General features: G+C 44.2%; 1 protein-coding gene across 1 annotated transcript; it reads left to right on the top strand.

Annotated features, from left to right (window-relative positions):
• Positions 1–230: 230 nt before the first annotated feature.
• LOC140722247 (NACHT, LRR and PYD domains-containing protein 3-like) lies at positions 231–16769 on the top strand. The gene is made up of 8 exons (XM_073037033.1): positions 231–369; positions 3879–4045; positions 4739–4910; positions 5014–5079; positions 13300–15067; positions 15467–15553; positions 15687–15854; positions 16014–16769. The coding sequence occupies exons 1-8, from the start codon at positions 231–233 to the stop codon at positions 16099–16101; spliced, it is 2655 nt and encodes an 884-aa protein (XP_072893134.1). The 3' UTR covers positions 16102–16769.
• Positions 16770–22560: the final 5791 nt, after the last annotated feature.

Below are 22560 nucleotides of genomic sequence, written 5' to 3' on the forward strand. Positions count from 1 at the left end.
CGAAAAGAAGAGATGAGCACGAGGTTGTGACACAAGACGGATTACAAGGAGGAGGAAATGCCTGTATTTATTATATCAACCAGCAAATGTTCTTCAGAGAAAACGGAAATGCGTTGCTTCGACAGGAAGCTGGAAAGTGCTGAGTGCTGTGACCTAAGAATGATATTTAATAAATATAACACTCTGGAAGAGTGTTAGGATTAGGGTTAGTCCACCACGGCCCCCTGGACATGGGCACCAGCCCCCGGCGGAAAATGAACTCTCCAGCTCGGGACTTGGACCACAGATTTGACGACCTGCGGGCTATAAGCTCCAGAGGCCCCAGCTCCGGATCTGGCTCAGACCGGGATCCTATGGCCGGGACTCTCGGTGCTGCCGCGGTTCTACCACCCGTCCTATTCCCCTGCTACCTCCTATTCTCGTTGTGACTCCCAGCCTTTCCTTCATCCCCTATCCCCTCTCCATCCTTCCGATCCCTCATCCTCCCCTCTGCCCGCTCTCCCTGAACATTCCAATACCCCTCCTCCTCCTGAGGCTTCCCACTCCTTATCCTCCCTTAACCCCAGTCCCAACCCTTGCCGTGTCTTCACCACCCACCCCCCGACCTTCCCCTATCTGAGGTAGAACGCTCTGTCCTCAGTAAGGGCCTCAGTTTTGTACTCCTCCGCCCCCACCTCAGTCAGTTCCGTGCCCGCCATGATGCTGAACACTTCTTCCGCGGCCTACATCTCCGAGCCTATTACTTCAACAAGGATTCCCCCTCCCCCCAGTGAGGATCCATTCTCTCGGCTTCTATGCTCCTCCTCCTCCTGGACACCCCCATCGGGCCTTCTACCTGCTCTTGACCTTTTCATCTCTAACTGTCGCCGAGACATCAACTGTCTCAACTTCACCACCCCTCTCTCCTATTCTAACCTCACTCCCTCTGAACGCACTGCCCTCCACTCTCTCCGCACTAACCCCAACCTCACCATCAAACCTGCAGACGAAGGTGGTGCTGTAATAGTCTGGCGGACGGACCTCTACCTCACTGAGGTCAAACGGAAGCTCTCCGACACCTCCTCGTACTTACCCCTGTCACAGGACCCCACCAAAAAACATTAATCCACTGTCTCACGCACCATCTCCACCCTGATCAACTCCGGACACCTTCCTCCCTCAGCCAAAAAAACTCATAATTCCCACATCCCGCACAACTCGGTTTTACCTTCTCCCCAAGATCCACAAGCCTGACTGTCCCGGCAGACTCATAGTTTCAGCCTGCTCCTGCCCCACCGAACTTGTGTCTGCCTACCTGGACTCCATTTTATCCCCCATAGTTCAGACTCTCCTCACCTACATCCAGGATACATCCCATGCCCTTCACCTCTTCAATAACTTCCAATTGCCCGGCCCCGACCGCTTCATTTTTACTATGGATGCTCAATCCTTATACACCTCCATCCCACATCAAGAAGGCCTCAAAGCCCTCCACTACTTTTTGGATAACAGACCCCACCAGTTCCCCAGCACCACCACACTTCTCCGGTTGGCGGAGCTTGTTCTAACTCTCAATAACTTCTCCTTTGGTTTTTACCACTTTCTCCAGATCGAGGGTGTTGCCATGGGCACTCGCATGGGCCTCAGCTATGCCTGCCTCTTTGTGGGTCTATGCTCCAAATCTATACTGGCAGCAATCCCCAACTTTTCCTCAGCTACATCGACGACTACATTGGTGCTGTTTCCTGCACCCATGCTGATCTCGTCAACTTCATCAACTTTGCTTCTATCTTTCACCCAGCCCTTAAATTCACTTGGTCCATCTCGGACACTTCTCTCCCCTTTCTTGATCTCTCGGTCTCCATCTCCGGAGACAGACTATCCACTGACATCTTCTAAAAACCCACAGACTCCCATAACTATCTTGACTATACCTCTTCCCACCCTGCCCAATACAAAAATGCCATTCACTATTCCCAGTTCCTCCGTCTCAGCCGCAACTGCTCCCAGGATGAGGCTTTCCGTTCCAGGACTTCTCAAATGTCCTCTTTCTTTCAGGATCGCGGTTTCCCTTCTGGCGTCATCAAAGATGCCCTCACCCGCATCTCCTCCACTTCCCGCACTTCAGCCTTCAACCCATCCTCCCGTCACCACAACAGGGACAAGGTCCCCCTTGTCCTCACCTACTACACCACCAGCCTCCGGATCCAACACATTATCCTCCGCAACTTCCGTCACCTTCAACAGGACCCCACCACCCAACACATCTTTCCCTCCCTCTCCCTCTTAGCTTTTCGCAGGGATCGTTCCCTCCGCGACTACCTGGTCCACACGTCCCTCCCCACAGAACTCCCACCCGGCACTTATCCCTGCAAGCGCAAATGCTACACCTGTCCCCACACCCCCCCCCTTACCACCATTCAGGGCTCCAAACAGTCCTTCCAGGTGAGGCAACACTTCACCTGCGAGTCTGCTGGACTTGTCTATTGCATCCGGTGTTCCCGGTGCGGCCTCCTCTACATCGGCGAGACCCGACGTAGATTGGGGGATCGCTTCGTCCGTCACAATAGGCAGGTCCTCCAGGTTGCCACCCCGTTCAACTCTGCCTCTCATTCCCATCTAGATATGTCCATACATGGCCTCCTCTACTGCCATGATGAGGCCAAACTCAGGTTGGAGGAGCAACACCTCATCTACCGTCTGTGTAGCCTCCAGCCTGAGGGCATGAACAAGGAATTCTCCAATTTCCGGTAATTCCCTCCCCCTCCCCCTACCCCAGTTCTCTCTCTGCCTCGCTCCCCTTTCAGTTTTCTGCTCCTTTATCTCTACAGTTCTTTCATGCTTATCCCCTCTCCCCTTTATCTTTCCTCTGATTGGTTCTCCACCTGGCGCCTCTAGCCCTACCACCTCCCTTATCTCTATTACTGGGCTTCGGCTCTCTCCCCCCCCATTCCTGATGAAGGGTCTCGGCCCGAAACGTTGGCTGCTCTTTTCTCACGGATGCTGAGTTCTTCCAGCGTTGTGTACGTATCCTTTGATCCACAACATCTGCAGTTGTATTTTTGAGTATTTGAGACGTATGTCGATGAAAATCTGAATCTCTGAGGCATTTATCGCTGTGGGCGAAGTGATGGGGACAGGGTTTATAAGGAAAGGTACCCACAACTGGACAAAGCGTTGCTAAATTGTGAGAGATAAATGAGCGTTCTGGGGCAAGATTGCTTACTACCTCAACGATAACTTCCAGATGCCGCTGAAGAATTAGGCAGATGGCCTGCGCATGCTGTGGGATTCTCTAAGAACGTGTTTTAATGTGGGAGCAATAGGATATTTGCGTTTACATGAATAAAAGAATGGCAAGATTTAACTTCCGTAGTTTGATTTGAAGAACAAAACTATAATACTCAAGATCAGCTGGGCTAGAGTTGTGAGAACAACGTGTGAGCTGCAGTTCCTTTCCTATCGAATTGGACGACGAATTTTAGAGGAACGTGACTGCGCTTGATGCAGCCAGGGACAATATGTTCAGAAGAGAGAGTATTCCCACTCTGCACACGGGAAGCATTTGGATTTCAGATATTTTTCGGCGCAATGTAGGTTGGTGTATGTTCGCCGAGTTTTCCCTTTCGTCTGTCAAAAATCAGCTGCTTTGTTCTACTGACGTTGAGTGGAAGTTATCGTTGAGGTAGTAAGCAATCTTGCCCCAGAACGCTCATTTATCTCTCACAATTTAGCTACGCTTTGTTCAGTTGTCTGTAATTTATGTTCTTCTTGTCAGTGCCACATGTCTGGTTCTACCTGCACGAGATGAGTCCGCAGCTTTATATCTGGGGTTAACACTTCGAAATATATGGAGAGTGGTGAGGCATGTTTTCAGATTCTGGATGCTTTGTTTACAGATCCGAACTCCAAAATCACGTGTTTCTTGTCAAATTGTGACGATCACCAGTTGCTGCAGTTGACGAGATTCTACCGAGACCGACTGGAGCAGGCGATTGAAGAGGGGGTGGACGGCATCAGTCTCATGTTAACAGGCGCAGACCAATTCACCGGCCAAGAGTATCACGTAAGTAGGAGAAATGTAGACAGAGTTTATGCCAATGGAGGCAGAATTTCAAAGACAGGAAGTTACCTTTCCGGCACCAGCGCTCATGACAGATTTTCATACTGCATTTGGACAATAGCCATTTATTCATGGTAACTCCTAAGGTAATCTTTATGGCAGGTCCCCGCCACCTTTGTCTTCATTTAATTCATTATAACGGTTGTCCACGTGGATACATTGCGTCTGGGTATTCAAGCAACTAAAGTCCACTCTTTCGTAAGAGCATGTAAACCAAACTCATACATTTAGTAACATATTACCAGTTAATATCCATAAGCTGCCCAAGATTCCTGAAAATGTAATTTTGGTTGCACACTTGAGAGACATTTCATAGATCTGGCGAGATAATGTGAGTCCGGTGTCAGGATCTAAGTATTTCCAACATGCATTCTTTTTAATTCTATTTTCTCTGTACTATAAATTGTAATTCTAAAGGCGTCAAAAGTTCTAGAACACATACTTCTGCACCGCTTTAATAGTTAAGGAGGTCATGTAGGAGGAGAGAAATAAGTTTAACCAAGGTACTTTCATCATATTTGTACATGTCCATGGCTCGCTTTCTGTTCGGAAAAAAAATGAATCAGAAGATGACACATTCATGAACGGAGGATCATATGTTATATGTATTTATATTTTTTTTATCACTTATTGCAGAAGGTTACTCAACTCGCTGAAAAAGGTAGCAGGAAGAACGGTTCCAAACTACTTCTGAACCTAGTAATGGAGAAAGGGTCTCGGGCTCGGAGGGTGATGTGGGAGTCTTTCATAGAAATGCGCCAGACCTTACCGAAGCTGAAGAAAATAGTGCAAGAAATCGAGGAGCACGGTACGGCAACTTTAGACAGTGTAGTCAAGTTCAGATTTAAACGCAACCTGTTTTCCTACATTTATTCAAGCTCGTTTACTGGAAAATGCCTTTCCTTCATTAGGTTCAGGTCTGTTCGCCTATATGGACACTGAGCGGGGTTTATCCAGAGTGCTCTGTCATATGCAAGGTAGGACAAGAACTACTCTAGATTTCATAGTTTACAAACAACTGAGATTTTAGAATCAGCACGTGGCAAATTAGGAATTATAGTCCGCTGAAATTTACATCAGTGGCAAAACTTACGCGGAAAGATTTAATGGCACCAGGTTTTCTCACATTTGCGGCAGCACAAACTTATTTGGGATAGACGATTAAGATTTCTTCGGGATTGTGTAATCTCTTAAAAACCTGACTGAGATTTTATGAGGAGATGGTAAAGATGACTGATGGAGAAAAGGCTTCAGATGCGATATACATCAATCTAGGTAAAGTTTGTGAAATCGTTCCTCGTGGAAAGCTTAAAAATCCCCTTGAGACTCATGATGATTTAGGGGTTTGGATTTGAAAATGACTTAGCAATGAAAGACACTGCGTGTGTTGGGAAATTTTCTCCTAACTGGAAGTCAGACACTAGCTTTGTTCAGTGAAGATTAGTGACGAAAATGTGCGTGGAATAGCTGCAGGTTTGCGGAAGACGCAATAAAGTGGGGGAGTTATGGACAGCGAGCAATATTGTCAATGGATTCCTCAGCAGGAAACAGAACAGTTGAACTGTGGGAGGAGAAGAAACACGTTACTCTGAATACAGATATGTGTTGTGTCCTGCACTTAGACCACTGGACGATACAATATAGGAGCAGAATTAGGCCATTAAACCCACCTACCACATTTCGTCATGGCTAACTGATCATCCCTCTCAGCCACAAACTCCTGCCTTCTTCCTGTATCCCTTCATGCTGTGACCAATCAAGAATCAAACAACCTCTGCCTTACATATGCATAAATCTTGGCTTCAACAGATGCCCAAGGCAACGAATTCCTCAGATACACCACTGAATATAAAAGCTCGTCATCTCAGTTCTGAAGGGACCCCCGTTAGGGCCACAGATAAGCTTCTTTTTCTTTTTAATAGTCACCATTCTATTTCTTTACTAAAATGCGTGCCTATACATTTCGGGACACTGAGTTCCATCTGCCACTTCTCTCATTCTCCTAAACTACCTTCTGACATCTCTCGACTTCCTCAAAACTATCAACCCTTACTTCTAGCTTTGTATAGCCCGCAAATTTTGTAACAAAACCATCAATTCTGTCATCCAAGTCATTTACATGTCACTTAAAAAGAAGCGGACCAAACATAGACCCTTGTGGAACACCACTAGTCACCGCAGGTCAACGGAAAATTTTCCTTTGTTCCAAGGTTCTGGCTCCCGCAAATTAACCATAGTTTTATCGATGCTAATATCGTTCCTGCATTACCATGGATTCAGAACTTGTTCAGAAGCCTCATGTGCAGCACCTTGACAAAGTTATTCTGGTAATCCAAGTGCAAATCATCAGCCGATTCTTCTTTGTCTATCCTGATTGTTATGTCTTCAAAGAATTCTAACAGAATTGTCAGGCAATATTTTGCCTTGTAAACCCCATGCTGACTGCAGCCTACTTTATCATGTGTTTCCAAGTATCGTGGAACCACATCCTTATCGATCGATTCCAACATCTTCCCAACTGCTGAGCTCAGGCTAACTGTCCTATAATTTTCTTTCATTTGCCTCTCTCAATTCCTTAAGATTGGAGAGACATTTGCAAATATCCTGTCTTCCGGAAACGTTCCAGACTACACAGAATATTGAAAGATCATTACTAATGCCTCTACAATTTCTTCGGCCACCTCTTTTAGATCCCTGGGGCGTACACCACTTGATCCATCCGATTTATCTACGGTGAGATCATTCAGCTCCCCAAGGACATTCTACCTAACAATGGCAACATCACACATTTCTAACCGCTTACGCTCTTGAACTTAAATCGTACTCTCAGTGTGTTCTGCAGCAAAGACTGATAAAAAAGTTCGTCCGCCAATTTCTTGCCCCCAGTACTACCTCTGCAGCTTCGTTTCCAGCGGCTAGACATCCATTCCTGCTCCTATTTGACACTTTACCTATCCGAAAAAAACTTTTGGCATCCTGTTTAATGTTATTTGCTCTCCTACTCTCATATTCCACCATTTCCTTCTAAATGACCATTCCATTCCCTTCTGTTGGATTTTAAAGGCTTTAGAATCCTCTAACTTCCCAAAACATTTCTCTATCATATGCCATATCTTTGTCTTTTATATTGGTTTTGACTTCTCTTGTAAGCCACAGTTGTGTCATCTGCCCTTAGAAAGCTTATTTCTCTTTCGGATCTACATGTAGTGGGCCTTCCAAATAGCTTCCATAAACTCAAGCTACTGCTACTATGCCGTCATCCCTGCCGGTGTTCTTTCCCAATCAATATCGGCCAATTCTCTTCTCATGTCCCTGTAAATCCCTTTACTATCCCGTAATACTGAACCATCTGCCTTTAGCTTCTCCTTGACAAATTTTATTGTAAAATCCATCATATTATGATCAGGGTTCTGATAACTCATGTTCTCTAATAAATTCTGGTTCATTACACAACAAACAATCCAGGGCACAACCACGAACTGCTCTGAAAAGCCCTCTCGGAGATAATCTGGAAATTTCGCCTCCTGGGATCCAACACCAACCTGATTTTCCCAATACATCTGTATATTTAAATCCCGCATATCTATTGTAACATTGTCACTTCGGCATGCATTTTCTGTCGCCCTTGGTGATTTATACATCACATCCTCACTACTGTTTAGGTGTCTGGATATAACTCCCACCAGGGCCTTTTTATCCTTTTTAGTGATTTAGCACCTTCGTACAAAAAGGAGAGAAACTTGACAATACTTTACCTGTCCCAAGTCCGATCTCAGCTAAGCAACGCAAACCAACACCGGCGCACTTAATAGAGCGGCCGTTCCGTTTACACTTGCATTATTATCATTCGCCCTTTCAATTGCATCCCACTCGATGATTAGTCGCAGGCCGTTTCAGAGAAACTGCCCTGAAGCTCTGCCTTTTGAATCTTAACTGCGAACTGGTTGAAAATTAGCTCCATTTGCACAACTCACTCTTGTGATTCGTCACAGCCGAACTCATCTTGTGAGATCCAATTGAAGAGCCGACTGCACAGCTGATGGCAAGGTCCATGCATTCTTGGAGTGGCAGCACAACATATATGGCCATAAATAATGTTTGAATTTGTGGGCCTGGATGTTAAGTATAAAAGTCGGGAGGTTAAACTGCAACTCCTCAGTACTGTGGTGAAATTGTATTTCACGTATTCTGGTGACCGCATTACAGGAAGGCTGACGGTTTTGGAGCATGTGCAGAAAAGTCTCGTTAGGATGTCGTCACTTTAGAGAGTATTAGATCTAAGTAGAGAAAGGACATACCTGGATTGTTTATTTGGAGTTTGGAGAATGAGAAACCACTCGATTGAGAGAGGAACAGCAGGGACAGACAATGAAAGAATATTCTTCGAGGGTGGAAAAGACTAATGGTAGGGGAAGTGTATACAGGTGACCATAGCGGGAGAGGTGTTTTAATGAACGTTTCTAAACAGGTTTTAGCCCACAGGGTGCTCGGTACCCGAGCAGTCCCATTAGAAATGGTAGAAACAAAAACAATGATAACATTTAAGGCGTGTTTAAAATAATCATGCACAGACAACGAGTTTACACAGGTAGCAATATCAAATCAAATACGAGAGGATACGATATTTTAACTTACTCAAACATCAATCTAACCCTGCTGTCCCATATAGGCCTTCACTTTCCTTTACTCCATGTGCCTCTCTGAGAGTCCTCGGAATGTCCTGAATGTATCTAACTCTACTACTTCTCTCGGTACTGTGTTCATTGCCCCTGCTGCTCTCAGTTCAAAACGAAACCTTGGACGCCTCTCATACCTTCCTACAATCACTTTTGAAATATACCAAATATACTCAAATATACCTTTGAGTGTGTGTGTGTGTGCTTGTGTGTGTGTGTGTGTGTGTGTGTGTGTGTGTGTGTGTGTGTGTGTGTGTGTGTGTGTGTGTGTGTGTGTGTGTGTGTGTCCGTGTGTGCGGTCGTGGCTTCGTTCGGGTGTATTCATGTATGGTTGAATGATAATGAAACTTGAATTTTATTTGATTATATTTGAAATCCTTCGCAAGGTCCCGATGCTGAGCAATCTCATATTCTTCAGGTAGCTTTTGCAAGCTGCTGAGGAATACCGTGATAGACATAGGAAAACCCCAAAGCATTCCACAGGTATGAGAAGAGCAGGAGAAAGAGATGTGAGAGAATAGGACCTATCAAGTGTGACAGTGGGGAAGTGTGTATGGAACCGGCGGAAATAGTAGAGGTACTTAATGCATACTTTACCTCAGTATTCACTATGGAAAAAGGATCTCAGTGATTGTAGTGATGACCCGCAGCGGACTGAAAAGTTTAAACATGTAGATATTAAGAAAGAGGATGTGCTGGAACTTTTAGAAAGCATCAAGATAGATAAGTCGCCGGGACCGGATGTAATGTACCCCAGGGTACTGTGGAAGTCGATGGAGGAGATTGCTCCGCTTCTGGCGATGATCATCAATGAGGATGGGTGAGGTTCCGGAGGATTGGAGGTTTGCGGATGTTGTTCCTTTATTCAGGAAAGGAAGAAGAGATAGCCCAGGAAACTGCAGACCAGAGATTGGTACGTTGATGGAGAAGATCCTGAGAGGCGGGATTTATTAACATTTAGAGCAGCATTATATGATTAGGAATAGTCAGCATGGCTTTGTCAAGGCCAAGTCCTGCCTTACGAGCCTGATTGCATTTCTTGAGGTTGTGACTAAGCACATTGATGAAGGTAGAGCAGTAGATGTCATGTATATGGATCTCAGCAAGGCATTTGATAAGCTACCCCATGCAAGGCTTATTGAGAAAGTAAGGAGTCCTAGGGTCCAAGGGGATATTGCTTTGTACATCCAGAATTGGATGCCACAGAAGGGCAAGTGGTAGTAGACGGGTCATAATCTGTAGGGGTCGGTGACCAGTGGTGTGCCTCAGGGATCCGTTTTGGGTCCCCCTTCTCTTCGTGATTTTCATAAATGACCTGGATGAGGAAGTGGAGGGATGGGATAGTAAGTATTCTGATGACACAAAGTTTGGAGGTGTTGTGGATAGTGTGGAGGGCTGTCAGAGGTTACAGCGGGACATTAATAGGATGCAAAACTGGGCTGAGAAGTGGAAGTTGGAGTTCGACCCAGATAACTGTGAAGTGGTTCATTTTGGTAGATCAAATATGATGGCAGAATATAGTGTTAATGGTATGACTCTTGGCACTGTGGCGGATCAGAGGGATCTAGGGGTCTGAGTCCATAGGACGCTCAAAGCAGCTGCGCAGGTTGACTCTGTGGTTATGAAGGTGTACGGTGTATTGGCCTTCAGCAATCGTGGAATTTAATTTAGAAGTCGAGAGGTAATGTTGCAGCTATATAAGACCCGGTCAGACCCCACTTGGAGTACTGTACTCAGTTCTGGTCGCTTCACTACAGGAAGAATGTGGAAGCCATAGAAAGGGTGCAGAGGAGATTTACAAAGACGTTGCCTGGATTGGGGAGCATGCCTTATGAGAATAGTTTGAGTGAACTCGGCCTTTACTCCTTGGAGCGACGGAGGATGACAAGTGATCTGATAGAGGTTTATAAGATGATGAGAGGCATTGGTCGTGTGGATAGTCAGAGGCTTTTTCCAGGGCTGAAATGTTTGCCAAAGAGGACATAGGTTTAAGGTGCTGGGGAGTAGGTACAGAGGAGATGTCGGGGTAAGTTTTTTTTACTGAGAGAGTGGTGAGTGCGTGGAATGGGCTGCCGGCAGCGGTGGTGGAGGCGGATACGATAGGGTCTTTTAAGAGACTTTTGGATAGGTACATGGAGCTTAGAAAGTTGGAAGGCTATGTGTAAGCCTACTAATTTCTAAGGCAGGTACATGATCGGCACAGCTTTCTGGGCAGAAGGGCATTATTGTGTTTTCTATGTTTGTATTTAATCTCAGGTCAGAATTCAAAGTATCCCAAAGCATTATGATACCAACTGCAATTTGAAATGATCCGGGAAAAGTAGAAATCCTTTAAACCCTTGACTGATGAATTTTGAAACTCCATACACTCCTCTCTAGGTCGGAAAACATGACAAATACAATAAAATCTCATAATTATGTTTACAATTCTTGAGACGTTGTCGCTGACTGGGGACTTCAAATACATTTGAAAATTTGTTCACTACTTGTTTACGATTTGGCTCCAATTCATTTAATTCCTTGTAGAGCAGATGAAAACCTGTAAGGATGTTGCTATAAAGAGAAAGAACATGAACTCTGTAACTGAATGGGTCCTGGTAGACCATCAGTGAAAAAAAAAACAAACAATTCTCATTCATTTCGAAACCCATATATACCTAAAACGACTACTGTGGTAAAGGGAAGCGATTATTGGGCCGTTGAGTGTGATGATAAATAGTTACTGGACACGACTGTGATACCAGATGGAGCAGAACAGTGACTGTCGTCACGTTTCTTTTCCAAGAAATAACACATATTCTAGAAAGATAAAAACATTAAAAAATACAGTACAATGCAGGCTCTTCGGCCCACAAAGTGGTGCCGAACATCTCCCTACCTTAGAAATTGCTAGGCTTACCTATAGACTTTATTTTTCTAACCTCCATGTACCTATCCAAAAGTCTCTTAAAAGAGCCTATAGAATCCGCCTCTACTTATTCTGCAGAGGTAGAGACGAGCATTGTCACCAGCCAAATAATAGGCAATAATAGTTTAAGCAATAATGAAATGGGGAAGGTCTCATTTAATGTCTGGCGACAAGTCTCTAACTGCTCACATTCAGAATATCTGAAAACTTGCCACAGTTTACGAGCTATAGACAGATCCTCAGAACGAATCAATAAACTTCAAAACCTCGATCTTCGTAGTTCACTTTCCATCTGTATCTCTGAGCTCTCACAGGTATAAGGGAATCTGTACAAAACAGCTCTTTCTCGATGGCAATCATCAAAGACATCGTATACGTTTTCTAATTAATGACGTTGTGACCAGGCGTAGTGCAAACACGATATCTGAATTCGCTGGAAATGCTGTCTGCACAATCTCAGACAGTGACGAGGAGGCGCATAGATCACTAAGATGAATGGTATCTTTGAAGCAGCCTTGCACACCAGGTCTAAGGAATTCATTGTGGCCAAGAAGCAATGTCAAGGGAACACAGACTAGGTCGGACTGAGAGGCAGCAGTGGATAGGGTGAGCAGTTTCAGTTCCTGGGCGTCAATAACTCTGAAGCTCTGCCGTCGGCCCAGCATACTGATGTAATTCCGACGAAGGAAGCCAGCGGCTGCATTTCAGTCGGAATTTGAGATAGTCTGGTATGTCACCAAATCCTCCAGCAAATTTCAGCAGATGTACTATGGATGGAGTTCTAAATGGTGTTCAGTGGTTAATGCAAAAGATTAAAAGGAAATAAACATGCGGAGAGCTTCATTATGGGTCTTCCACGCATCGAGGTTATTGTAAATAAGTGATCTCCCAGAAAGGCGTCATCCAGCAATCAGGTGTATCAGATGATGTGAGGCAATGGTCGTGTCGATAGTCAGAGGCTTTTTCCCCAGGGCTGAAACGGTTAACACGAGAGGGCACAGTGTTAAGGTGCTTGGAAGTGGACATGTCAGCGGTAGGTATTTTTTTATGCAGAGAGTCGTGAGTGCGTGGAATGGGCTGCTGGCGAGTGTAGTGGGGCGGATACAATATGGTCCTTTAAGAGACTCCTGGATAGCCACAAGGAGCTTAGAAAAGTAGGGAGCTCGAGGTAACCCGAGGTAATTTCTAAAATGAGTACATATTAGGCACGGCATTGTGGGCCGAAGGGCTTGTATTGTGCTGTAGGTTTTCTATCTTTCTATTTTCTTACCATCCGGAACATGTCCTCTTTCTCGCTACTACTGTCAGGCGGAAAGGTACAGGAGAATGAAGACATATACAATATTTTCTTCTCTTTTGATAGAACATTACTGAAAGGTCCATGCACACATGAAGAGCAGCTTATGAGTTATGAGTCAGTAAATTTTGTACTGACAATTTATTATATATTCTTATTATATCTTACAGTATCCTTATGTATTACACACCACTGCTGCCGCAAAATAACTTTTCGCATGTGACAGTGCGAGCAAACGTGGTTCTGATTCTGATTCTGATTATTCTTACATTAAAGAACATATTTGAATAAACGCCTTAATTTCTTATATTTGAAGCGGCTCAAGATAAACACAAGGAGACTTTGCGGGTGCAAACTGAAACTCTGAGAGTGAGCACCATATTGATGAAGGAGAAGGTGAAGGTTTTCCAGCTGGTTGATCGATACGCTGAGCTCACGGTCATTTCAACTGTTCGAGATCGGAGGCTGGTGGAACATGAGCTGCTGGCAAGAGGCAGAGACCATGAAGAGTGGAGAGAGAAACATCTCCGGAGGGAGCTGGATAAAATCCCGACCGAACACTTGTTCCACAAAAGTTACTCACGTCGATTTCTACGTGAAATAAAGAAATACTTCAAGAAATGTCCTACTGGGAGTTCTGCTGTTGTCGCCGGCGTCCCGGGCATCGGGAAAACAACAATGATACAAAAGATTGTTTATGATTGGGCCACAGGGCAAATATACCATGAATTCCAGTTTGTATTCAGTTTCAACTTCCGGGATTTAAACTTAATTAACTGTAGAATAAACCTGAGAGACTTGATTCTGGATCAGTATCCTTACTTGGGGAATATTGTGGCAGAGCTCTGGAAGAACCCAGAGGGACTACTTTTTATTTTCGATGGTTTGGATGAATTCAAGTACAGAATCGACTTTGGCAACAATTCAGGAGACACGGAACCTTTGTACATGTGCACAGATCCAGAACGTGTGTGTGAAGTATCTGACATCGTGTACAGTTTAATCCAGAACAAGCTGCTCCCAGGGTGTTCAGTGCTGGTGACCACCCGCCCCACGGCGTTACATTTATTAGAAAAGGCAGATATCAGGGTCTGGTCGGAAATCCTGGGATTTGTTGGTGAGCAAAGGAAGGAATATTTCAACAAGTTTTTCAAAGACCAGGCAGTGGCAGCAGATGTTTTTAAATACGTTGAGGAGAACGGGATTCTGTACACCATGAGCTACAACCCCTCCTACTGCTGGATCCTCGCCCTGGCCCTGGGCCCCTTCTTCACAAAAAGAGACAGGGAGCTCCAGCGTGTTCCCAAGACCATCACCCAACTGTATTCCTACTATATATACAATATTCTGAAAAACCACGGCCGTGAGATTGACAACCCCCGTGATGTGTTACTGCGGGTTGGTCAGATGGCCTTCAGAGGAGTGTCTGAGAGGAAGATTGTGTTTACAGATGGAGATTTGATCAAGTACAATCTACAGTCTTCCCAGTTCCTGTCCGGGTTCCTGATGGAGCTTTTGGAGAGAGAGGATTCTGCCCGGAGCGTGGTGTACACATTCCCACACCTGACCATCCAGGAGTTTGTAGCCGCCCTTGCACAATTCCTGACTCCAGAACGTAGAGACATTGTGAGGCTCCTGAGTGAAGTCCAAAGTACGACGGATGGGCGATTTGAGGTATTCCTCCGTTTTGTTGCGGGTCTCTCTTCCCCAGGGTCAGCATGGCGCTTGGAAGAGTTTCTTGGCCCATTTCCACATCAAACAATCTGCCGGGTGATTGATTGGGTGAAGGAGGAAGTTGCACGTCAAGCTCGAAACACATGGAGCGAAGCCGGAAAACGGAATCTCATTAATACGTTGCACTACCTGTTTGAGTCGCAGAATAGTGGACTGGCTCAGGCCATACTGGGATCTATGGAAACACTCTCATTTAGTGGACTGCGATTCACTCCGATTGACTGCGCCGTCCTGTCTTACGCCATTGAGTTCTGCGATTCAGTCAAACATCTCGATCTATGGGGTTGCCGCATCGAGAGTGAAGGCCTCCAGCGTCTGGTTCTCGTGCTGCACAAATGCCAGCAATTAGGGTAAATATATTCATTTCTAAACTGTAAATAGTTTGCGCTTTCTTTTGTTTCTGTGCCTGTGCCTCCTGCCCTGTGTTTGAAGGATGGCTCCCTGTTCCACCGATGAATGAATGATAAATTCACCAACTCTGACAACGTTATCTCTTTCGCCCCCTACCGTTCCCATGCGGAAAATTTTGCAATCGACGGAATGAGGCTAAATTAGGCGAAAAACTGAGAGAATTGTATTAAATAAATTACTGACGTTCCGTAAATGACTGAGCGGCGGGCAGTGCGGGAAATAATTACGTTTATTTATTAATCTCCTGAAGTGTTTCCTGCAACATGAAAGTTATATCCTGTAATACCGGACATGGAGTTTCAATCCTATCGTTTTCCTTTCTGTCCTGTTGTGTTTAGACTAGGCAGTAATGACCTGGGAGATTCGGGAGCGAAACTGGTGTCTATGGCTCTAAGAAACCCGGAGTGTAAAATCCAGAATCTGGGGTAAGTTCCAAAATACTGGAGAATTTGTTTCAGGTTGAAGATTGTTATGACCATTAATTGTGTTACTGATAAACATTGGGGATTTTCACCCTGTCACGTTTCTCTGCGTGTCTTTCATCTCTCTCATCTTCAGTCTGTACAAGACAGGTCTCACTGATTCTTGCACCGAGGATCTCGCCTCCGCTCTCAGTGAAAACACTTCTCTGAATGTATTGGATCTGGGATCGAACTCATTCACAGATCGATCTGTCCCCGCTCTCCGTCGCTTCATACTGACCGCCGCAAGCCTTCAGTGGATCGAGTGAGTCTTTGTGCTTCTGTTCAGTAGATAAAATCACTGGTGTTACTGTTTCCTCTAATAATATTTTTCGATAACATCGTGTTGAAATATTAGCGCAGATCGCTGTTGTTCACACAGTGTAATCCGTTCATTTCTTCCTTATTATTCCATCTTCTTCAGGCTGAGGGACAATGCATTCAGTCGGACCGGGGAGAAGGAATTTAGATCTTTGCAGGAACCCAGACCAGGACTGGCAGTAATCCTGTGATCGGCTCTCTATGTGAACAGCATGACCAGCGGAATAGAAACACTTTGGGCTGATTATCCGTACTTCCTTTTAACGGGCAAGTTTGAGATTTCTATCAAAGCTTCCAGTAGATCCCGGTTCGAGCTGAGCATATGGCGGCTGGATACGCGATCCTGCTACCAGGTGGCACAGTTGGCTGTTCATCCGACGCTGATTTTCCCAGGTGCAAGGTACTCGCCCCATAGTGGGGACATGTGCATTTGGACTAGAGAAATCATGGGTGTGTCCCAGCCTGGGAACACATTCGCTGCCCAGGGTTAGATGATCGGGGAAGAAAATCACTCGTCGCTTTTCTGCAGATGGTGCAGCGGGAAATTTTACTGTAATTCACACAGTAGTCTGACGACATAATAATGTCAAACTGTCAATTAAGTCCCTTCTTGTCACCAGATTTGTCACGATAATGAATGCTATCGCGAATTGTGATTTCACAATCAGCTGTTCCCCATGCAACGAAACGGAGAAAAGCACGACTGATTGTTCAGTCTGTCATGCATTGTTTTCCCTCGTTCACTATCGATTTTTAAATCTCAAGGTATAGGAGAAGTCGCTGATCCCAAAAAGTGGAATATGTGTTTTCGGGTTCCTCTCCCTTCTTCTTGATGTCAGAAATTAGAAGAAGGCATGTCCTGTGTGATGAGAGTCCTTTATGATCGATGCCGTGTTTTTGAAACATTGCTTTTTGAAGATATCTTCGATGCTGGGGAGTTTATTGTCCATGATAGAAGCTTAGTCCTCAATGTCCCGTAGCTTTATTGAATACTGAGCAGACGGAGATTTAACCAGTTAGAATGCAATCAAACGCACATCTTCAGACATTTGTGAGAGTCTTTAACTTCACACCGTGTCCACAAACTCCTAATCAAACAGAGCTCCTCTTGTGCCTTCTTTGTAATTTCATTAACACCTTGGGCCCAGGACAGCTCTTCTGAGATGTTGATACCAAGCAAATTGAAACCGTTTACGCTTTCTCCTGCTGATCCATCGACCAGGGCTGGTACGTGTTCAATTGACTACACCTTCCTGAAATCCACAATGAATTTACTGATCTTACTGACGCTGGGTATAAGGTTGTTGTTGCGACAACACTCAACCAGCAGATCTACCTTGCCCCCGCACCCCTCCTCTTCACCATCTGAAATTCTACCAACAGTATTTGTATAATTGACAAATTTATACAGTTTTGTACAAACGTTTTACGCACATATATAGCTATACTATAGTACTTAGAGTATGAAGTAACTACAGCACTCTGATAACGGCATAGTACTGTGGTAGAGTTATGCATGCACTGTACTGCTACCACAATAATAATTTAAAGCATTTAATTTCATGACACAATTTCATGAGTGAAGATAAACTTGATTCTGACAAGGGTCCCTATGGAAGTCTGATTGCGGAAAGGGAAGAGGGAGAGGGGAATCATGGATGGAAAAATGGAGAAGAAGCGGGAATCACCAGAGAGGCATTCTGTAATAATCAATAAACCAATTATTTGGAATCAAAAAGCATCGTCTATTTTCAGGGCTGGATGTGTCTGCACCTACACTACAAATCCCCACCCCTGACCGTGGCTCTGCTTCTCGGCCACATGTCCCATGATCTTTCTACGGCGCTCCCCACGAGCCTTTCCAAACATTCTTTGCTCCATATAGATATACAAACTCGTTCTCCACTCCACGTTGACAATTCTAGTACAATGCAAAAGTTTTAGGCATCCTCGCTAGTTGCAGAGCGAAGCACGGAGACCGAGGTTTTGGAGTTTGTTCATTCGTAATGAGCTTATAATGGGTTGCATCAACAACTAGCAGCCTGACGTGTTATTGATTTTGTCCATGTGATCCAAAGCCAAGAGGAGAGCCAATGAGATTGCATCGGCCGTAGACTTCTTATGACGTCCCGCAATTTACAATAGGACCCGGTCCCTGTTTAGCTATAATCAATCACTAGTCTAAGTACTCCATCACAGTAAATGTAAATGTAAATGGGCGACAGCCGTTGAAGCTTCTTGCGCACTGGTATGATTGCAGCTCATTAGAAGCAGATGGGAACTTACTCCTCGCGCGAAAAATGATTGAAGGTGTCTCTGAAAACTGCAGCCAGCTGTTTGGCGAAGGGTTTCAGATCGTCATCAGGACCTGACGCCAGATTTCACCCTCTCAAACGATGTTCCAGCTTAGGCCTCCGAGAGAAAGTTCACAGGGTCAAGAGATGCTCCAGCTACTCCAACAGACTTAATTCTTTCCTCCCTTAAACTTGCCTTAAAGGAGTTGATATTATCTGAGAGTGAATCATGGTAGACCATCATTGGTAGAGGATTCGTCGATACAGGATTTTCATGTCTTTGGAGAAGCATAGCCTGATTAGGGATATTCAGTATAGCTAGTCAATATGTGGGGGTGTGGGTGGGGGGTAAGCCATGCCTCTCTAGCCTAATTGAATTTTTTGATGCTGCGAGGACCCACATTTATGAAAGTAAACCAGAGGTTGTAGTGTATATGGATTACAAAAAGGTGCATAATAAGGCTTCCCATAGTAGTTCGGTGTATGAATGATTAGGGAAATTGAAATGCCATTATTGGAAGCTGATGATGACTGGTGTTGATCAGACTTACCAATTTCCGTAAACAATCACCAAGTGTACGCTAGATCTCGCTGATGTAGAGGTGGCACATCAAGAGAGTGCATGCAGTCGGCGAGTTTCGAGGAGCTAGTCCAGAATCTGTGCCTCATCTGAAGGGTATTTTATGTCTCCATCTGCTGACAAGAACGCCTGTAGTGACAAATCTTGCACCGCTTCCTATTGGAGGAGAAATTGCCCGTGAGTGATGAGGGCTGGTTGGGGAAGATTCATAGAATTATTCTCAGATATGAAAAGGAATATCCTTCGATTCGTTGAGTAAAAAAGTATGTATTTAAATGAAATACAGAACAAATTAGAATTCACCAATACCTCTTCAGTACCATAAAACTGCTTATGAGATCCTAATACTTATGGAGTATAGAAATTACCTGTTTTGTTTTTTTTTTCCGATTGACCTTTAAAAAGGACAAAATCTGCGCAGAAATCTGGTGCAGATCATTGACTGCCTTAGGGCAATTCTTTAGAGAATTGCATTCTCCAAATATTCATTTGTATTTTCACATTCAAGTTAATAGTCGATTCTCTTTGTTCGTAACTTGTTGAGCTTATGAAATTGGTATATTTTCGCCCCCAGCTGCTTCTGGTATCATAATGCCTAAATGCTTGAAACTGCGGTGATCAAAACTGTTCCAAATTATCAATCTGCTTATTTCTTGCCAGCTATCGGTTACAAAAACCTTGCTATTGAATTCAAAAGCTCGTAACTGACTCTATGTATAAACCGTTGTCTCCAGACCCAGTGTAGTGTCTAACAGCCACACATGTGCCTACGACTAATGCCAGTTAGGAAGTTTCGGCATCAATCTCCTACCTCCAATTAAATGGTATAGTGTCGCAAATAAACGAAGGGAGTTTCGTCTATGTTCCTGGTTTATTCCTTGTTCTTTTAGAGTTCATCCTAATAGGGAAATGCCAAATGAACCGATGCCCAATTAAACGGAGTCCACCGTATTCTCTTTCCTGCAAAGCTGATTACAATCGTTTGATATGAGTGCATTCAGTGCTGCTGGAGGGGGGTTGGACCTGCCTGTTTGCAGTGACCACGTAAAAAGTAACAATAAAACCTCCATTATTAATCGCAGACTGCTATCGTCAGAGAGACTATACCCTCATTATCACTGTGCTGGCAAAGTCTGTTCTCACAGTTCAAAGTAAACTTTATTATCGGAGTACGCAAATGTCACCACATACAACCTTGAAGTTATTTTCCCTGCGTGCATATTCAAGAATTAATGGAATTTTATCTGTAATGTGATTAATACAAAATCAAGTACAGAACAGAAAACAACAAACAGTCCAAATGCAAATATACAGAAATAGCAATAAGTAACGAGGGTACGAAATAACAAAGTGAGTTCACTGCATGTGAGAACATCTCAATGGATGGGCAAGTGAGTGTGGTTATTCCTGTTTGTTCAAGAGCCTGATTGCTGAGCGGCAATAACTCTGCTTGCACCTGTTTGCTGAGAGTCTTTAGGGTCATGCACCTTCTATCTGATGGCAGCAGTGAGAAACAAGCCTGAATGAGGTGGTGAGGATCTTTGATGGTATATGCTGCTTTCCTAAGACAACGTTTCATGTAGATGGTCCCAATGGTTGGGTGGGCTTTACCCATGGTTGTAATAGACCGTAACCACTGCCTTTTGTAGGATGTTCCGTTCAAAGGGATTCGTATTCCCATACTAAACAGTGATGCATCCCGTCGGTCTTTTTGTTTGTGTGAAGGTATATATTTTGGAAAGTGTCGGCAATTAGATGTTAGGCTTGGACCACCAGCCTCGATGATGATGATGATGATGATAATAATAACAACAACAACAACAACAACAACAACAACAACAACAATAATAATAATAATAATAATAATAATAATAATAATAATAATAATAATAATAATATTTTATTGATCGCGAGTGGGGAAAACACCATTCGTTAGAGTAGCAACAGTTATAAACAGACTGAGCGGTGTGAAGATTAACCTGATAATAAAGTACAGAATAATAATGCCCACGGTATAATTTGCCAATGTGCAATGATTTGCAGTAGTGAGCAATAATAATTTATCAAATATTAAGATAGAGGCTATTTTACTCCTATGTGTGTTCTCCTATCGCAAAGAGACGTGCTGTTATATATGCTTATTGCATTAATTCGGAATGATTTTCTGTCACGATCCTTGTGACACACGTTAGATCCCCACAGGAGATGGAAGAATGAAGTGTTCACTGAAGCACCGAGAATTGAAAAGGAAGTATGTTCTCTGCAGGACCACTGAACGACCGCTGACGTCACTTCCTCTGGGGGTATGATGCGTTGCGGAATGTGAATTATTCAGATTTTAGGTAGAGCTGCTCTATCGACCTGTTGCAGACCAGGCTGTGCAAGAGCGGAACTCCTTTTTTGTTGATTAAGTGGCTGTAACTAACATCAATTTTGCACAACGTTTTTGTTTTTACCTGACCGGGAAATCAGACTGTTGATAAATCGTTTAGGATTCCAGAACTTAGTTATACTCTGAGGCGAACTATAAGACAGAATCAAAATCAAATATGATTCCAACACGAGTTGAGCCACGATCCAATGTACGAAAGATGCTGATTATCCTATTCCAACGGTCTGTACTTGGCCCGATAAATTAAAGTAACGCATGGTCTAACATATTTTAACCATTTCGCGCATCATTGTGGTTTTGCTTAATTATGTTGTGATTATGATGGCAATGTCGTGCGTGTAAAGTTGTAAAATAATCTCCGATAGGTGGTCAGTTCAGCACCATCCGTCTGGGCACAGCATGGGTTTGTGAAACGATGAGTGTCGTCACCCCCGAATTCCGACAACAGAGCTTCCTTCTGAAAGAGAGCTTCTGTGCATGGCCGTCAAACCTTTAGCCGATTTCTTTTTGGACCTTGTTATTCACTCGGAGTCTGGATGCAGAAATGCATCCAGTCTGATGAGTGACATTTGGGGATTGTGTGTGTACGAGCCCGATGATATGATTGTTTAACAAATAGCTTCGGATAAATTGGGCCGGGGGTATCCGAGGAAATCAGTTCCTTTCACGCCTGACCGATATTATAAAAGCTCCCTTCCTGATAGGTCAGGCTCGCGTTAACCTCCCCGTTACTGATATTACCTGTTTCTATTCTTAAAAGTAATAACAAAGAAATTCAGGGAAGACATAAACAACTCGCTGATTTGCGATGGTATAATCTGTCCCGTCACTTTTCTCCCCTGAGATCTCCCTGAGAATCGGTAACGCAATCTCAGATACCGAAAGAGAGAGAGAGCGCGCAGTTTACCGAGGAGAGTACAGAGCCCCCGATAGCCGATCAGCTGTTCCCGATGTTTCCTTTTCTCCCGCGTCGTTTCAGTCGGCTCTTCCACAGGGCTGCAAGGCCTCGGAAACCCAAAGGCGCGCTTAGCTTCTAGGCCGCGTCCTTGCGATATCAAAAAGCGGCCTGTCCCCTGTAAAACAGCAGGCAATATCAGTTAATAGTTGATATACACTGAAATAATCGATGGAACGGGTCAAATCCCTTCGGATCCTGACGATGGAGCAGCCCTTTGACAAGTACAGGGGTAATGGAAAATGAGTATTATTGCTCCTGTAGTTCGTGGGAATATGTATGAATAATTTCATGTATCTTGAATAATTTTATGTAATTCTACATAACCTGTTTTATATTACGGTCGGTAACCTTCTGGAATCTGTCATGTGACCATCAGTTGGATTTGATAGGAAATTCAGGCCTGAACGTGCCTGTCTGTTTAGGACG

Source organism: Hemitrygon akajei, unplaced genomic scaffold (assembly GCF_048418815.1).
Source record: "Hemitrygon akajei unplaced genomic scaffold, sHemAka1.3 Scf000073, whole genome shotgun sequence".
In the NCBI taxonomy this organism is placed as follows: Eukaryota; Metazoa; Chordata; class Chondrichthyes; order Myliobatiformes; family Dasyatidae; genus Hemitrygon; species Hemitrygon akajei.

What these genes read in the sequence shown, in the direction of transcription:
- LOC140722247 (XM_073037033.1), top strand. Translation starts at nt 231, where the DNA reads ATGGGCACCAGCCCCCGGCGGAAAATGAACTCTCCAGCTCGGGACTTG. An exon ending in GCAAGAAATCGAGGAGCACG is followed by an intron (nt 4,911 to 5,013) that starts GTACGGCAACTT and finishes TTCCTTCATTAG; the next exon opens with GTTCAGGTCTGTTCGCCTAT. An exon ending in TGTAAAATCCAGAATCTGGG is followed by an intron (nt 15,554 to 15,686) that starts GTAAGTTCCAAA and finishes TCTCATCTTCAG; the next exon opens with TCTGTACAAGACAGGTCTCA.